General features: G+C 53.1%; 1 protein-coding gene across 1 annotated transcript; it reads right to left on the reverse strand.

Annotated features, from left to right (window-relative positions):
- Positions 1-579: 579 nt before the first annotated feature.
- Positions 580-6,078, reverse strand: LOC136547364 (cytochrome P450 734A5-like). The gene is made up of 2 exons (XM_066539322.1): positions 5,778-6,078; positions 580-1,865 (listed from the first exon to the last, which is right to left on the reverse strand). Exons 1-2 carry the CDS (start codon positions 6,076-6,078, stop codon positions 580-582), a joined length of 1,587 nt encoding a protein of 528 aa, XP_066395419.1.
- Positions 6,079-17,119: the final 11,041 nt, after the last annotated feature.

Here is a 17,119-nt window from a genome sequence, read left to right on the forward strand (position 1 = left end):
ACCATCTCCTGAGGTTCCGTGGCAGACACAAACGTCCGCGCTGCCACCAATCGAGCAGGGTTGAGGCATCCTGCGGCGCGAGGCCATGATAGGCGACCGGCTGTAGCAGGCGGAACCAGACCTCCCGCGTGTAGACGCACGAGCACAGGAGGTGGTTCGTGGTCTCATCATGCTGGTCGCACAAAGCGCACGGCGCCTCCTGTTGCAGTCCGTGGCGCTTCCGGCGTTCAGCTGTCCATAAGTGAATTGTTGGGTTCACTTGTCATGTAGTATATTTTGAATTTTGATGCCTAACATTTGCAAATTCTTGACAACTTTTACGTGAGATTCAGGGCACAGGACACACTATACAGCTCAAATTCTCAAGGCCAAATACGTATACGAACGAATACGAGTGAAAAATAACATCTAGAAACTTTTTTTCTATCCTTTCTATATCTGATACCTGTCGTATGGTATACTTTATATATTTGCAATTGGTAATGGGGGATGATAATTTACAGGAAGGAAGGAAGGAATTGAATCCAATCGATTTGGATTTCTGAGCTGAGCTGCGAGATGTCTGGCTGGAATGACGTGTCACAACGGCCGGAAGATGACCGGCGCGCCGTGCTGCGGGTTGAGTATCATGAGCACCCTCGGCGCGTGCACGTACGACGGCGACAGCCGGAACTGGCAGCGCTGCAGCACCATGGCCAAGGCGATCTTGGCCTCCATGAGCGCCAGGTACTGGCCGATGCACACCCGCACGCCGCCGCCGAACGGCATGAACGCCATCTGCTGCCGCGGCCGGCGGTCGCCGCCGTCGTCCGCGAAGCGCGCGGGGTTGAATTCCGTGGCGTCAGCGCCCCACACGTCGGCGTCGTGGTGCACGGCCATGATGGGAATCATGACCTCCGTGCCCGCCGGCACGACGCAGCCGCCGAGCTCCACGACCCGCTTCGCCTTCCGGATGGTGGCCACCGCCGGCGGGTAGAGCCTGAGCGTCTCGTTCACGACCATCCCGAGCGTCCTGAGCCTGGGGAGGTGGTCCTTGGTGGGGACGCCCCGGCGGCCGCAGACTTCGAGGACCTCCCGGCGAGCGCGGTCCTGCCACTCCGGATGCATGGCGAGCGCGACGGTGGCCCAGGTGAGGAGGCTGGTCAGCGTCTCCAGTCCGGCGAAGAAGAAATTCTTGGACTCCTCGATGATCTCGTCCGCCGTCATGGCCGGGGCCATGAAGCTCATGAAGTCCCTCATGCCGCCGGCGCGCCCGTGGTCCCGGCCCCGGTGTCGGTGGTCCTCGCCGCCGCTCTGCAGGTCGGCGACGAGCTTGGCCAGGAGGCTCCTGATCTCCCTGCCGAGCTGCCACACGCGCCTGTTCCTCCTGGTGGGCAGGAACCTGTAGCCCGGGATGAAGACCTTGCTGTGCGCCTCGGTGGCGTAGCTGGCATGCTCGGCCTGCAGCCGGAACACGGCGCTGCCCTCGTCGCTGTTGCGGCCGAACGTGGCGACGGTGATGGCCTCCTTCGGCAGCCGCTGGTACCACTCCGCCACGTCCACCTCCACCTCGCCGGACCCGCCCGCCGCCGATGACGACGGTAGCAGCACGCGCTCCTCCAGCATCCGCTGCACCGTGTCGGCGACGAAGGGCGCGAGCAGCTTGAGGTTCTCGGCGTTGAAGGCGGGCGTAAGAATCTTGCGGCGGCGCGCCCACTCGTCGCCGTGGAGGTTGCTGAGGCCGAGGCCCTCGAACTGGCGGATCAGCGGGTGCGCCTCGTACCGGTCGAAATGCTCCGATCGCGACAGCAGCACCTCCCGGATCAGCTCCGGCGAGCTCACGACCAGACGCGGCGTCCTCCCGAACCAAATCAGATGCATCGGACCTGCACGCATATATACATTTGCATAAATTAATTTGCATGCATGCGCATATATATATATATATATATATATATATATATATATATATATATATATATATATATATATATATATATATATATATATATATATATATATATATATAAGTTAAATGCACCAAAGTTCTATTAACTTGTGAGGAGGTTTCGGTTAGGTCCATCAACTTCTAAAATGACTTTTTGGGTCCATAAACTTTGTATGCCGTATCACTTAGGTCCATATCCTGCTACGCGGGCTTCTCACGCTGACGTGGCCTGCTGACATATCCTTCTGAAGCAGCTCTTGGTAATGCATTTTGTCAAACAACTTCTGGGCGACGGCGACACCGTCCCCGGCGCGCCGAGCAGCGAGCCCGACAGCGCGTTCCCGCTCACGTCGAGGTGGACCAGCGAGCGCATTGCGCCCAGCCTCAGCAGGGGTCCGGCGCCGCGTCGACGCGCCCGTGTCCTCGCTGGGAGGGTTCGACACGTGCTTCAACACCACACGTGCTTCAACACCACCACCGTGGCGTGGCCGCCCGTGACGCTGCTGTTCGACGGCATGTAGGTGACGCTGTCGGAGGAGAACGTGGTTATCCATAGCACGTACGGGTACAGGACCATCAGCTGCCTGGCCATGGCAGGACCATCGGTGCCACCATGACGAAGCGCCTCGACTCCTTCATCGCGCTCTTCCTGCCCGTCTACATGGCGCTCTTTGGCTACCGCACCGACCTCGCCGAGTTCACCAGGTCCGAGGCGTCGGAGAAGTGGTGCGCGCTGGAGCTGTTTGTGGCGCTCTGCGTGTCGGGCAAGCTCGTCGGCTGCGTCGCCGCAGGGCTCTTCTTCACCATGCCGTTCCGGGACACCATCGTGCTGGCGCTCATGCTCAACATCCGGGGCATCGTGGAGGTGGCCGCCATCAACAACTGGGGCGACACCATGAAGGCGACGGCGGAGCACTACCCGTCGAGGCAGTTCGCGCGGGCGAAGCGGCGGTTGCTAGAGCACGCGCGGCTCAGTGTCAAACTCCGCGTGCTCACCTGCCTCTACAGCGAGGACCACGCGACGCCGTTGATCGACCTGCTGGAGGCGTCGGGCTCCTCCCGCGACTCGCCCATGTCGCTCATCGTGCTCCACCTCACGGAGCTCGTCGGCCGCGCCACGTCCGTGCTGAAGCCCCACCGGAAGAGCACGAGGTCGTCCAACAGCAGCGGGAACCCGACGCCGTCGGACCGCATCGTGAACGCGTTCTGGTACTTCGAGCAGCAGGCGCGCGGTGACCCCATGTGCATCCAATGTTCGGCGCCGAGGCAGTGGCGCTCGTCCACAAGCTGTTTGACAAAATGCATTGCCAAGAGCTGCTTCAGAAGGACATGTTAACATGCCACGTCAGCATGAGAAGCCCGCGTGGCGGGATATGGATCTAAGTGATGCGGTATACAAAGTTTATGGACCCAAAAAATCACTTTGAAAGTTGATGGACCTAACCGAAACCTCCTCACAAGTTAATGGACCTCTGGTGCATTTAACACTCTCTCTCTCTCTCTATCTCTCTATCTCTCTCTCTCTCTCTCTCTCTCTCTCTCTCTCTATATATATATATATATATATATATATATATATATATATATATATATATATATATATATATATATATATAGAACTACTACTCTGTAGCTGGCTACAAAATAACTTATTCTGTAGCCACTTTGAGTTACGATAATTACTATATTAATTTATGAGATTATAGTAACTCCTTACTAAGTGGTTTACTATAACGTTATGGTAAATATCCCCGTGTGTTATAGTAACCCAACTATAGTAAATATATATTGACATTATGGTAAATTAGTATATAAAATTATGGTAAATAGAGGTGGCTACAGAATAACTTATTCTGTAGCTGGCTACTGAATAGCCTCTCCCTATATATATATATATATATATATATATATATATATATATATATATATATATAGAACTACTATCCTGTAGCTGGCTACAGAATAACTTATTCTGTAGCCACTTTGAGTTACGATAATTACTATGTTATTTTACGAGATTATAGTAACTCCTTACTAAGTGGTTTAATATAACGTTATGGTAAATATCCCCATGTGTTATAGTAACCCAACTATCGTAAATATGTATTTATATTATGGTAAATTAGTATATAAAATTATAGTAAATGAAGGTGGCTACAGAATAACTTATTTTGTAGCCGGCTACTGAATAGCCTCTCCCTATATATATATATATATATATATGTGTGTGTGTGTGTGTGTGTGTGTGTGTGTGTGTGTATACACACGTTTTACCAGTACGATATGCTAGTTTTTCATCATGTGTACTGTATGAATGTATATAAATAATAAGCGTCGTCTAGTAATATTTTTGACAAAATCAAGCACACACTTCGCTCGAATTGTTGGCACATATCTCAAGTTTTGATCAAACCATGCAAGTTGATATATGAAATTAATCATCATGCAAGGTCGAATCAAGCAGGCGGCATTAACGCATGTGATACCATGCATGGCAAGGCAAGTGCAATGATCTCTAGCTCTACTGGCCGGGTTGCCGTGGAGCGAAGCTAAGCCAGCACTTAACTTGAGTGTTTTCATGTGGACAAATCACACAAATTCATTAACTGACCAACAAACAAGATTCGTTGTCCACCACTTGGATCAAACGCAGATGCTTGCCTCTATAGCTAGCTAGGGTTGTCCTTTCCATACTATACTCCACATACCGTTGAAAAACAGCGGGAATTATCATCGATCGCCGCAAAGGTTAGCATAAACTAATCGCCTCAACAGCGAGTAACCAACTGCATGCAACTGTTTTGGATTCTCAACTGAAATGCATGCTGTATATCTGGCAATGTCATATATATATATATATATATATGCATGTTGTGACCATATGCAGAGAGAGCAGCTGAACGAAGCACAAAGCAAGCAAGCATGAAGGCATGCATGTGCTCTGCCTCTACCTCTGGATTGCCGGACGGATGGATCTACATATGTGTGTGTGTAGCTAATCTCTTAAGATTACCGGCTCTCTCTCTCTCTCTCTCTCTCTCTCTCACACACACACACACACACACACACACACACACACACACACACACACACACACACACACACACACACATCCGGCTCATATGTAGCTAATCTCTTAAGATTACCGGGCCGTTGTTAATCTACTCGCATTATTATCATTGACCTGCTGCATGCATTGACAGCCTGGTGGAGAGATGGATGGATCATATACTTGCTGACAACGTACATACACAGCCAAGGTTTGACTTGGGAGGCGGTTTTTAATTTGCAGACGAATTTGTTAGCTATAGCTTGCTGTCATCACTAGTACCAAAAGTGATGGAGGCAAGTAGTGGTGGTAGGATATATAGGAATATAGGTAGGATACAGTAGTACCAAAGTGAAATTGAAATGAAATGAAGGTCACCTAATCGAGCATAGTTTAGAATTTGTGCTCTTGTTTCTATTTGCAAAAGCATGGAAGCATGTCCCCTCCTTTCCTGCGGTTTACGCGTGAGCGTCCACTCTTTTAATTATATGTATATATATATATTTGTATATGTATACGCGCAAATGCACGCTTTTCTTTTCTTGTTTAAGTTTCATTCATGTGAAGTTGGAACTAGTAAACCTGTAAAGTTGCACCGTTGATTTTTGTTTTTGGCTTGTCCGAAAAAAAAAACACAAAGAAACCATAACGACGACGACAAAGAAAATAAAAAGGTTTCGAAGAAAAGTGTCAAGGCAGTAGCTAGTTAGGAATGATCCAAATTTGATCCAGAGACGATCAATCTCAGTTCGTAAGCAAAGAGCTGGATTGATTGATGAAGATGCATGGAAATTACCGTACCGTAGAGCTTCCTCCAATGGTGGTAGAAGGCGAGCACCCTGGGGAGGACGTCGTGCGGCGCTTGGGGCGGCGCGGGGCGGGAGGAGGCGTCCACCATGAGGCGGATGAGCTCGATGGAGCTGCCGAAGAAGAAGCGGTAGCCCGGCCCGCGCACGCCGTGGTGCGCGAAGTGGCGCTCCAGCCGGCGCGGCCGCCACCACAGCGCCTCCATGAGCCGCGCCACGGCTAGGTGGAGGCACAGCCACGCCGCGGCGGCGAGCGCGGTCGCTTGCCACGACCACGGCCACGGCCACCACGTCATGGCGCGCGGTGGATGGCCGGGCGGCACACCGGCGTGGAAGAAGAAGAAGCAGGCAGGCAGCTGCTAGCTGCCCCGCGACCTTTGGTGGACGAGGAGGCAGGAGGCCGCAATGGCGTAGTAGTACGCCTTGCCGCCGCCGTCGCCGGGTTTATATAGATAGATAGATAGCTGTTGGGTGCTGCTGGGCAACAGCAGAAGCAGAGGAAGGCTGCGACTGCGACTCTGCGAGCGATCGACCTTTTCGTATTTGAATTGAATTGAATAATACCTTGCTGTCGTCCAGATTATTACTGCCATCCATGGAGTACATTATTGTTTTCTTCCTGTTTATTTATTAACATTTTGGAGAACATATATGCAGTATATGGTTTGATGAAGCAAGTTAAGGAAGCGGTATATATTTTATAGTATTCTTCATTCCTGGGTAGGTGAGTAATGGCCACAAAGTTTGAAACGAATGAAAGCATCCTAAGATTCAAACATACATGGGGCCGGCCGGCCATGTCGTTGAATCTCTGAGGAAAAAGAGGGGCCCGTTTAGTTCACCCCAGAGTTGGCGCCGGCAGAATTCGGTTGGTACTGTCGCGCGCTGTAGCGTTTCGTTTTTATTTGGTAATAATTGTCCAATCGTTGACTAATTAGGCTCAAAACGTTCGTCTCGCAAAGTACAACCAAACTGTGCAATTAGTTTTTGATTTCATCAACATTTAGTACTCCATGCATGTACCGCAAGTTTGATGTGACGGAGAATCTTCTTTTTGCATAGTGCAAAAGTTGGGATTTTTGGTGAACTAAACAAGGGCGAGGTTTCACATTGCACTGGTCAGGATCGGATTTACATGCATGTCCAAAATCCAGCCAGTTGACGCGCGCACTACTCGGGCCTCGTTTGAAATGCGGGCAGCTTACATTACATACTGGATCGTCGGAAAGGCAGAAGAACGTACTAACGATGTATGCTGTGTCCTTGCTTTACCGAACCGCACTGATGCTAAAAATCTATCTTTTTCTTATGAGAAAAAGAAAGAAGAGCGAGGGCGACCAAGTCATGTTGAAGGCAGAGACATGTTGTTTGTTGTGTTCAAGTCGTCGTCGTCGTCGTCTAGCCTCTAGCACGCCTTTTCCCTTTTTGCCTGCCCATTATATATATGTACTCCATATATTTTGCATTGAGGCACCCTGGGGTGGGGGCCGCCCGCAGCGCAAGCGCAATCGCAGGCAGCCAGGGGCGTGCACTTGCGGGTTGCGGCTGCTTGTTGTGTTGCTGTCCCTCCGGGAAAAGCGTGGCGCGCACAGTTGGGGCCCTGTCCCCGCCAGCCGCGCACAGTTGGCTCGCCACAGCCTGGCCTCCCCACGCTGCCACGCACCGGTCGGTAGCTCCCATCCCCTTCATTCCTCGTCTTTCTCCTTTTTTATTTTTATTACTAATTTACTAAAGCAGTTTGACATAGCTCAGCTTCACCACTTAAATCGTTTTTTTATTCATGAGCGGCTTTCTTATTGAAGCTGAGCTATTTTCACACGATGAGGCAAATGAATGAAATAACTATAATACCCCTTGTTTATCTTTTTTCCTTCTTTTTTTTCTCACGGAATTTTTTAAGTCCATATGGATTCGAGTAGGAATAGGGATTTTTTAGATGTTGGAAATGGTAGGATTTGGACTAGGGAGCGGAAGCGAACTTTATTAAGTCAGATAGTGTGTGCTTACATGTTGTTTTTTAAGATGAGAAACAATTCATTAACTAAAGTCATAAAGCAGCAATACAATACGAAATAATTATCATCAATCCACCACTTCAATTTAAGAGCTCACAAAGTTAGTACAAGTTCTTAGTTTGGATTTAAAGTATAAAACAAGTGTGTAAAATAATAAAAAATTCTTAATTAAAATATTAAAGTAAAACTTCACCGTTTGCTGATTAGCCGCCAATCAGGCAAATAGGCAATCACTAGGTGTCGGGTTCATAAATCCGGTGTCCCTCGGGGACCGGCTTCCACGCCATGGCTCGACCCAAGCAGACAGTACGCAACTCATGGGCCGGCCCAAGTGTCTAAAATAATAGGCTAGAAGGGCGAAGGAGGTCCAAGTCACCGACCGGAAGGTCTGGCCGAGGAGGAACAGCGCCCGCTTGTCGACTACTTCGGTCCACCTCTCCGACCGGAGCGCTCACTTCGGACTCCAGCCGCCTCCGGGCAGCCTCTCCGATCGGAAGGCCTGGCCCAAGCACTACTTCTGACTCCGACCCCGCGTCTCCGACCGGGGTTCGCAGAAGCCCTGCTCACAGCTCTTCTCCGACTGGCGCAACCAGAGCCGAAAAGGACCAACCGACCGAGGACGCCCGCTCGGAAAGGACCAGGGAACAAACGGAGAAAGCAAGGCAGGGCGCACAAATCAAACCACGATACCAGGGACCATACCCTGTACGCCTGCATGAACAGTACTCTACAACCTCCCTGACACACACAGTGTTGTAGGCGTCGACATTTTCCCTACAGTGTTGTGGGCGCCATTGACTCCCATACGGTAAGGCTCCCCCACATGCCTCTGGGCATTGACAGTGTTGTGGGCATCGGAATTACCGTACCGAGTGAACATGGTGAAAACCCCTCACATGCCTCTGGGCATCAACAGTATAGCAGATACCGACATCTACCATACCCAAACAAAACGACGTAACCTCCCACGTGCATCCGACATCAACAGTGTTGTGGACGCCTACCATCATCTTGTACCTGCCGACATGGGCAACAAGGTTTAGAAGCATACGTACTCTCTTCCTCTCACTTGTAAGGCCATCCCCTTCATCTATAAAAGGGGATGTGCCCCTCCAAAAAAGAGAGTTGATCCAGCCTAGTCAAAGTCATTCCATTCTCACTAGATCGATCAAGTTCTCTAGTACATGACCACAGAACCGCCAGGTTCGAACCTCAAGCACACGCTTGAACACTTAGCTCATAGCGGAGTTCCTGTCGCTCTCGACCCTTCCGACCGGAGCGGACCGGACCTCTTGTACCCCCCATCTTTCTCCTTCTCGTTTGTAACCCCACTGCAAACTTCGAGCACCTGGACTTAGTAATAAAGTCACCAACCAACTCAAACTGGACGTAGGGCATGTTGCCTGAACTAGCATAAACCCTGTGTCATTAAGAGCTAGGCCACCTCCGATCACAACGTACGACAAAACTATAAATATTTACTTATTGGTCACTTTCTGAATCGACAGTTGGCGTCGTCCGTGGGGAAGACGTTGTACGTTCAACACTTTTTGGTCATCGGATGTCCCACTTTTCCACCACCCTCGCCGTGGCGGGCTCAGGCGATACGATTCGCCTCGGCTCGCTCGAGTTTCCCGCTCCCCCACCGGTTGGGATGCGGGTTCCACCCATCTTCGAGCCATCCCATGCCTTCCTCTTCGAAAGCCTGGACTTCGTCGCCGACCAACTCGGCGTACTATACCTCTGCGAGGAGGCTCACGTCTCAACACCTGTCAGAGGGGTGCCCTCCATCGACTCCGGGACGCACGACTTCGACTACGCTGCATCTGCGCTTCATTCCGAGCAAACTCTCTGCTCAAACCCCGCTGTGAGTAATGTACATGCTGTTATTTACTTACTATTCTCTATCTTCCGCTGAATACCTAGAGTAACCCCATTGTCCTCGACGCGACCGCCATACGACCGGTTCCCCTATGGCCTCACGTCTTCCGCGGACGCATACGCCCGGGGGCACCAAAGGATGCCAGTGCCGCCCCCTCTCGCATCCGAATTTGTGGGAATTGTGAGCTATGCTCCCACCTATTTCCTTGACCTCATGGATGACGATGGCGAGAGTGACGGCTCCAGCATCGGTGACATGGCGCCTAGCCACCGTCCGTCCTAAGGGTGCGCCATGGCAGATGCTCTAGGACACCCACCGGTAGAAGCAGAGTCCTCATAGACTCACACCTCATCGGACTCTCGTGTGGAGACCCTCGAGCTCACATGGGAGCACGGTGAGGCACTACAACAATAGTGGCTGCATCAGCCACCGACTGCGCCAGCGTGCTTGGCGCACCACAGTGTGCCCCGTGCGCATAGACCGACAAGTGGCGCCTAGGGTCACGCCCGTCAGGTCTAGCGCAACACCATAGATAGGGGGACCGATCCCCCATAGTTCGCTCGGGCCAGTAAAAACATCGCTGTCGCGGCAATGCTTCTGTATGGCCTGTCCTTAGGTGATCCACCGGAACCTCCGGGCACTAGTGGAGACCACCGCTGTGCAACAAGCAGAGAGCTCTGTATCGCAATGCCAACTCACGACCTCACTCCCCACTAGGGGAATAGGGACACAGCAGATGTGTCGCTCCACCTGATCACCATGACGGCCACTGAGCGCGGCACAGGAGGCCGCATTGGCACCTCACCTTGACTTGATGACCGCTCCATACCGACCACCTATCTACGCGCGGCTCGGGCCAAACTAAGACACACGCAGCAGCGACCGGAGTCCCAGCCCTGATGGCCTAGGACCGTGGACCTTTGTCCAAAACCTCCAGCGAGCACCGCTCCCGCTGCACTCCAACGGAGGCCAGGACAAAGGTAAGGCCAAGCGCTAGGATTAGGACGAGGGCCCCTCCACATAGAGGGGGGAAAAGAATAGAAAGGCCACCGACCGGCCAACTCCACGTTGGACGCCATGGCTGATCACGTGGGCATGTAGCCCCAGCAGGACCTTCCTGGCCACTTCCACGAGCTCATAGAGAGCCCATGCACCAACCACGACTACCCCATCAAACATCTCTACAAGGACTACCAACTCCTCAAGCGTCTTCTACGGCAGGCTGGCAGGCCAAAGAAAGAAAAAGGCGAAGAAGCAGCGACCTAGAAAGGGGGCATAGCGGGCAAGGATCCGAACGACTGAAGGTTGAAGTGATCCGACCGGACACCTACCAACTGAAGGACAACAACGACAACATTCTCTCCGAACGCTTGCAACGGCTGTGTCATTTTTCTTCCCCTAAGTTTTAGTCTTACCATTATTTACTTAGTGTATGCTCCTATAAAACCACCCCGACCCGAACACTTTTTGGCTTGGGGCGCTCGGGGGCTCCACTAGGGTACACTACTACCTCTCTGTTTTGTTTACTATCATATGGTGAAATTCCTTCCTACCCAACCAAAAGGGTAGTTCGTTCCTTTAATTTGGCTTACGTAGCTTTGCTTTAAAACATTCCGACCAATCACACCCCGCCTTTTCCTATGGTTACGAGCAGCCGAGCCTCACGGGCCATGCCTCGAGCTCCCAAGGTTGCAGTCTATGTGACAAATAGGCAGGTATGAGAAAGAAAGAATAAAAAAACAAAATTATGCTAAGGAAAACTAAGGAACAAAAGGGGAACAAGCTTCCCCGAACGGAGTGACTCCATCATAGAAAAAAAACCAACCGTAGTCATTAAGCACATAGGAACGTTTACACGGGGGCTCCCCCACGAACTTAAACTTTTTACGTTCACTAAACTACTTATATTTTACAAGCTATTGGACTAGCTCGGCGGCATCTGCTGTCGGTGCGACCGATGAAGGCGCGGGCTGCTCACTTTGCGGTGGCGCGACATTCGGCTCGGTCAAAGCCGGGGTGACGTCCACCTCCGACCTAGGCTTCGTGCCATCCGTAGCCTAGGCAACGTCCTCCCCACGCATGCTTCTAGCCATGTCTTCACGGTGGACATCCATCACCCACTGGCCACTGGACAGAGACTTGCTCTGCCACCGACCTTGCGTGCGGCAGCAAGCCCTCCCTGATCGATTGGATGTCCTCCGTGCTCAAGCCTTCAGTATACCCACTGCAGATAGTGGCGAAGTCCAAGTTCGGGTGGTGCATCGCCACCGACGTCAACACCCCCAATGCTCCATAGAACAGGCCACTTGTGATAAGGTCCGGGACTGCATCTAGAACCTCCATGAGCTGGACAGCAGGTGCACTGGTACTTGGCACCAACCCAAAGACCTCCAAGACGACAAGCTGGGCAACATTACGGATCTGGTCAAGTTCCCCCTCGAGAGTACGTCGCTCTTCATAGGACTTGGCCAGCTCCTCTGCATTCTGACTAAAAGTCACCTTGACCATCTCCAGGTCCTACTCCAACAACTTCACCTTTCCACCCAGCTCTGAGAGAAGAGCGACAAGCTTAGAAATAGGCTAAAGAAAGAAACCAACATGACAAGAAACAGAAAAGGTATGCACCGACGCGGAAGTTCTCAAGGACACAGAGTTACCCTGCCTGTCGAGCCACCTACACGCACAGCCGGGCGGTCGCCTCCTCCGTCCCCATCACCTGGCCCTGAAGCGCGAGCACTTCCCGGTCTACCTTCGATCGGGCCTTCTGCTCTGACTCTAGGGCCTTCCGCGCCAACTCTAGGGCATTTCGCTCCGACACCAAGGTGCTCCACTCTGACTCGAGGGTCTCTAGGGATTTCTAGAGTGCCACCTCGGTGTCCACTAGGGATGTCCACAACCCTGCCTCAGTCTCCGCTTGGCGGGCCTTCACCACCTCAAGCCCTTGCTCAATGGTGGTTGCCCGCTCTGCTGCACGCTGCCCCTCCACCCGCGCTGTGGTCGCTTTGGCTGCCTGGTCCTGGGACTCACGGTGAGCGGACTCTAGCTGACGCTTAACCTCAGCCACCCGGGCGTGCTCCATTCGGAGAAAGCGGGACTTGCAAAATGACATCCTCTTTAGACTATACGAAAAACAAGCATGCTAAGGCAACCAACAAAAGATCCAGAGGTCAAGGACAAGTACGGGAAACTCACCTCCGCAGCAAGCTATAGGTCAACCTCGACTAACTGCTGGGTGGACTTAACCCACTCCTGGGCGTCTCCAAGCTTCGTGGATAGGTTGGCGAGTTCAAACACCGCGTCATGTCCTTGCTCCCCAAGGATGTCCCAGAGTTGACGCTCCTACAAATCCCAAAGAATGAATTGCACCTTTGTCGGGTCCTCAGGGCAGGGCCACTCCAAATCACCCTCCGATAGCCCATCGGAGGGCCCAGCCTCCGATGGAACCACCGCCAGCTCCCACAACGACACCGGCAGCTCTGCCATGTCATCAGCCTCGTCGTCGGTTGAGATGTCCACCACCTCAGTTGCGCAGGCCGCCACCGGGCGTTCTGATTTCGCCCCAGCCATGTTTCCCCCCGGTGCCTTCCGCTCCGACCATGAGGGTGAGCTATGCAGCCCTCCACTTAGCGAGGCAAGGAGCTCGGTCTCCCTCTCCTCTTTCATCATAGCTTATGGAGGAGGGGCCACGAGGGTTACCTCCGACGCAACCTCCGCCGTCGGCACCAGGATTGCCGCCAATGCCGCCGCCACCGCCGCCACCATATCAGCAATCAAACCGGGGGTCACCACCCCTAGAAGGGAAGGGCTCACCACCGCCACCCTGTTCCCCCTGCCGCTCGCCGCGACACGCTGCAGGGTGGGCCTCCAAGCCTCCTGCATGGGAGTTGGGGCGATGCTCAACCTCGTCATCACCCGACCACTAACAGAAAGTGCAAGTAAGTCACACTCCAAAAAGACTCAACAACAAAAGATCGAAAAGAAATGAAGAAAAATGTACCTAGAGGTAAGCGGCATGACCCTGAAGGCAAGACCCAACGTCGATGGGCCTACATGACAAGGATCGCTCCCAGGCTGCGACCCGCGCCCCCTCACTTCAGCCAGGGGCGGAGTCATCCCAATTGGCTCCTTCTCGGCCTGTGGGCCGCCGCGACCCTCGGCTCGGGACTCCCCGATCGGAGCAGCGGGCGGAGCATCCTCTGGCTACGAGTCGGGCGCATGGGTGCCAGTCCGCTCCTCGGACCGCCCAGCTTGCTCGACCGTGTTCGCGGTAGGCGATGCATCCTCCTGCTACGAGTCACACGCTAGCACCAATCCCGGCGACACACCGATGCCAGTCCGCTCCTCGGATTGCCCGGCTTGCTTGGCCACGTCCATGGCAGGCGGGGACAGGGCCAGCGACGCCACCAAGGGACGCGGTGACCGTGCCCGCTTTGGTTCCTATTCGCCAATGACGTCCGCGCTCACCGCGTGCTTCCTTAGCACGAGAACCACCGTGAGCCTCTCCGCCTCCTGCTCATCACCAGCGGACATCGCTGTTGGGTCGCAACGCTCCGCCGAGGTCACAATGACCTCCCGACTTTCCTCCTCGGAGAAAACCATGTCGTCCACATCCGTGGGATCCTCTGACGTGAGCTCCGACTCAACGTTGCTCCTACACTCCTCGGCCTTCACATGCCGGGCAACCTCTTGCTCCTTCTCTTACTTCCGCCAAACCTCCTTGGTTCTCTTCTTCTTCCTAGCATCTGCCGCCTCCTTCTGGGCGGCCTACCGGGCCACGCCCTTTGGACCCTTGGAAAGGTGTGGCTAGGACTTGTAAACTCCAAGCCCCTGCAGAACGTGTGGCTCCAAATCAAAAAAATAGGAAAAGTAGAGGAAGAAGTACGAACTAAAGAGAAGGGAGCATACCAGTCTGAACATGATCGCGGACTTGAAAGGCGCGGGCTTCCCTTCGACCCTCTCTTTGGGCTTCAGCTATAGCACCCGGCCAAGGCGACTCCAAACCTCATCGTACGGTAGATCCTCCGGTGATGCGCGGTCTGGGTTTGACGGGCCATTGTACATCCACATCGACCATGTCCTCTCCACCAACGATGCAACCCGGCAGCGGTAGAGGGTGTGGAACACCCACACCCCATCAAGACCGTGCCGCACGAGCTTCTAGAGCTCCTCCTCGATAACCCCCACCTTATGCTTCTCCTTATGGGCACAACCCCATGACCAACTGTCCTACTTCTCCGACCTCCCATTGGTGAACGCCGGAAACAGCACCGCCGCTGGATTCCTGATATAAAACCACTCCTCGTGCCACCCTCCGGTTGGAGTCATAGGGGATGTATGCGGGATACGAGCCTCCCGTGCTTGGTTTTCTCTGTAGGGTGAAACCCCCCATCGGTGCGACCTCGGACAAATTCATCGTCGTCAAAGCTCTCCCAGAGAACAGCCACCAGAAGAAGTCCGCGTGTGGCTCCATCTCGAGGAAAGCCTCACGGATGGTGACAAAGCTGGTGATGTGTAGCACCCCCGTCAGATTAATGTGCTGCAGCTCTAGACCCCACTCATTAAGGAGCCCGCACATGAACCAGTGCGCGGGGTATCCTAACCCACGCTCATGGAAGGTAAGAAAGGAAGGCCGAGGTTATGGGAACTCCTCCCTCTCGGGAGCCCTCTAGTCCACCACCTCCTTCAGCGGTAGAAACCCCTTCTCAGCGAAGGCCTTCAACACTGACTCCCTCACAGTGGACGACCTCCAGTCCAACATTTCGCTCCGGGATCACAGGAGGATTGGTGAGTTTTTCTCTTCTCCCTCACTCTCTCCCTTTTCTTTTCTAGAAACCACCGTGGCTCTCAAGAACGCTCACGGCAAGATGGAAAAGGAGAGGAGGAGGCAAATGAGGAATAGGCGAAAGAATAGGGCGAAAACCTTCTCCCTTCACCTACTTATGGAAAAGGGTACAATAGTTAGGGGAGGGTGCGCCGATCGGGAAGGACAAAACGGCGGAGCGAAAAAACCTCTCTCTTTCCCATTTAATGTAGATGAGACGTGCCCTGATCGATGAGACGTGCCTTGCTCGACGGAACGGCTCCTAATCAAACGAAACATGGCCTGGGTATGGCCCACCACTACCGCACGCCATCCACTACCGCACACCGGACACAAGAACTAAAGCGCCACCGCACACAGGCGGCCCTCCGCATCCCTAGATGGGACTTGGAAAAACCCAAAAATGAAATCTCCACCAGGAGAGACCGTTAGGCTTCCAAAAGTCGATCAAACAGCTCAGGAAAAATACCGAGAGACAAGTAAGGAGCAAAGGGACGCCCCATGTGGGCCATGCCGACTCCGTCACGAACGACGAGCACGAGTCCTAGTTGAACATTTCTGACTGGAGCTCTTCAAACCCTGTCACTTGAGTCATCATGGTAACCCTACCGACCCCCGCTATTTCTTTATTATAATCATTTCATACATCCATATGCGTATTCATTCCATACGCCCGTGCCTCCTGGACAGTTTAGGCCCTGAACCGCCCGAGGGCTCGAGAACTAAGCATTGCTCGTGCAGCGAAATGCATCACAACGCTCCATGTTGCGTCACGAAGCGGCAGTTTCCTCATTCGACATGAGCAACAACAGAGCCAAGGGAGAAAAATGCAGATGAGCCCCGTGCGGCCCTCACCTAGTCTGGCAGATAGGGTCATCTCAACCTTCTTGTTCGATCTTGTACCTCTTGCCAAGCCCACATAATCTCTATCAAAGGGAGGCCGTTAGGCCACCTGGGTCGATCTCCAGAATGACCCAGGTATCTATCGGGTTGCAGGTAAAGGAGAAGTGGAATGTCACAAGAGGGCAATGCCGACCCCATCACGAATGACGGACCTAGATTCCACTCGATCATACCCGTTAGTGAACTCACCGAGCGCGTCACTCGAGCCCGAGCGATCGGGAAAAGCGACAGAACTTATCCCTTCCGGTTGTGAGGAACCGAGGACAGGGTAACGCACATAACTCAAACCGACCCCTACTAAAGCCCAACAGGGCTCGGGGGCTCAAGATACAAAACGTGTGGGTCTACGACCCCGATCTTGCCCTATCCGGCTATGCTCCGACTGCGCTCCAAACACCTAGGTCTGCGACCCTGATCTCGCCCCATCCGACTATGCTTCGACTGCGCTCCAAAAACTACCTGGATCTACGACCCCAATCTCGCCCCATCCGGCTACGCTCCGACTGTGCTCCAAAAACTACCTGGGTCTGTAACCCCAATCTCGTCCCATCCGGCTATGCTCTGACTGCGCTCCAAACACCTAGGTCTGTGACCCCGATCTCGCCCCATCCGACTATGCTCCGACTGCGCTTTGAAAACTACCTGGGTCTATGACCCCGATATCACCCCATCAGGATCTACGAGCTCTGGCTCGGCCGATCCCAAACTAACTAAAC

This window comes from Miscanthus floridulus, chromosome 3 (assembly GCF_019320115.1).
Source record: "Miscanthus floridulus cultivar M001 chromosome 3, ASM1932011v1, whole genome shotgun sequence".
Taxonomy (NCBI): Eukaryota; Viridiplantae; Streptophyta; class Magnoliopsida; order Poales; family Poaceae; genus Miscanthus; species Miscanthus floridulus.

What these genes read in the sequence shown, in the direction of transcription:
- LOC136547364 (XM_066539322.1), bottom strand. Translation starts at nt 6,078, where the DNA reads ATGACGTGGTGGCCGTGGCCGTGGTCGTGGCAAGCGACCGCGCTCGCC. An exon ending in CCATTGGAGGAAGCTCTACG is followed by an intron (nt 1,866 to 5,777) that starts GTACGGTAATTT and finishes ATATGCGTGCAG; the next exon opens with GTCCGATGCATCTGATTTGG.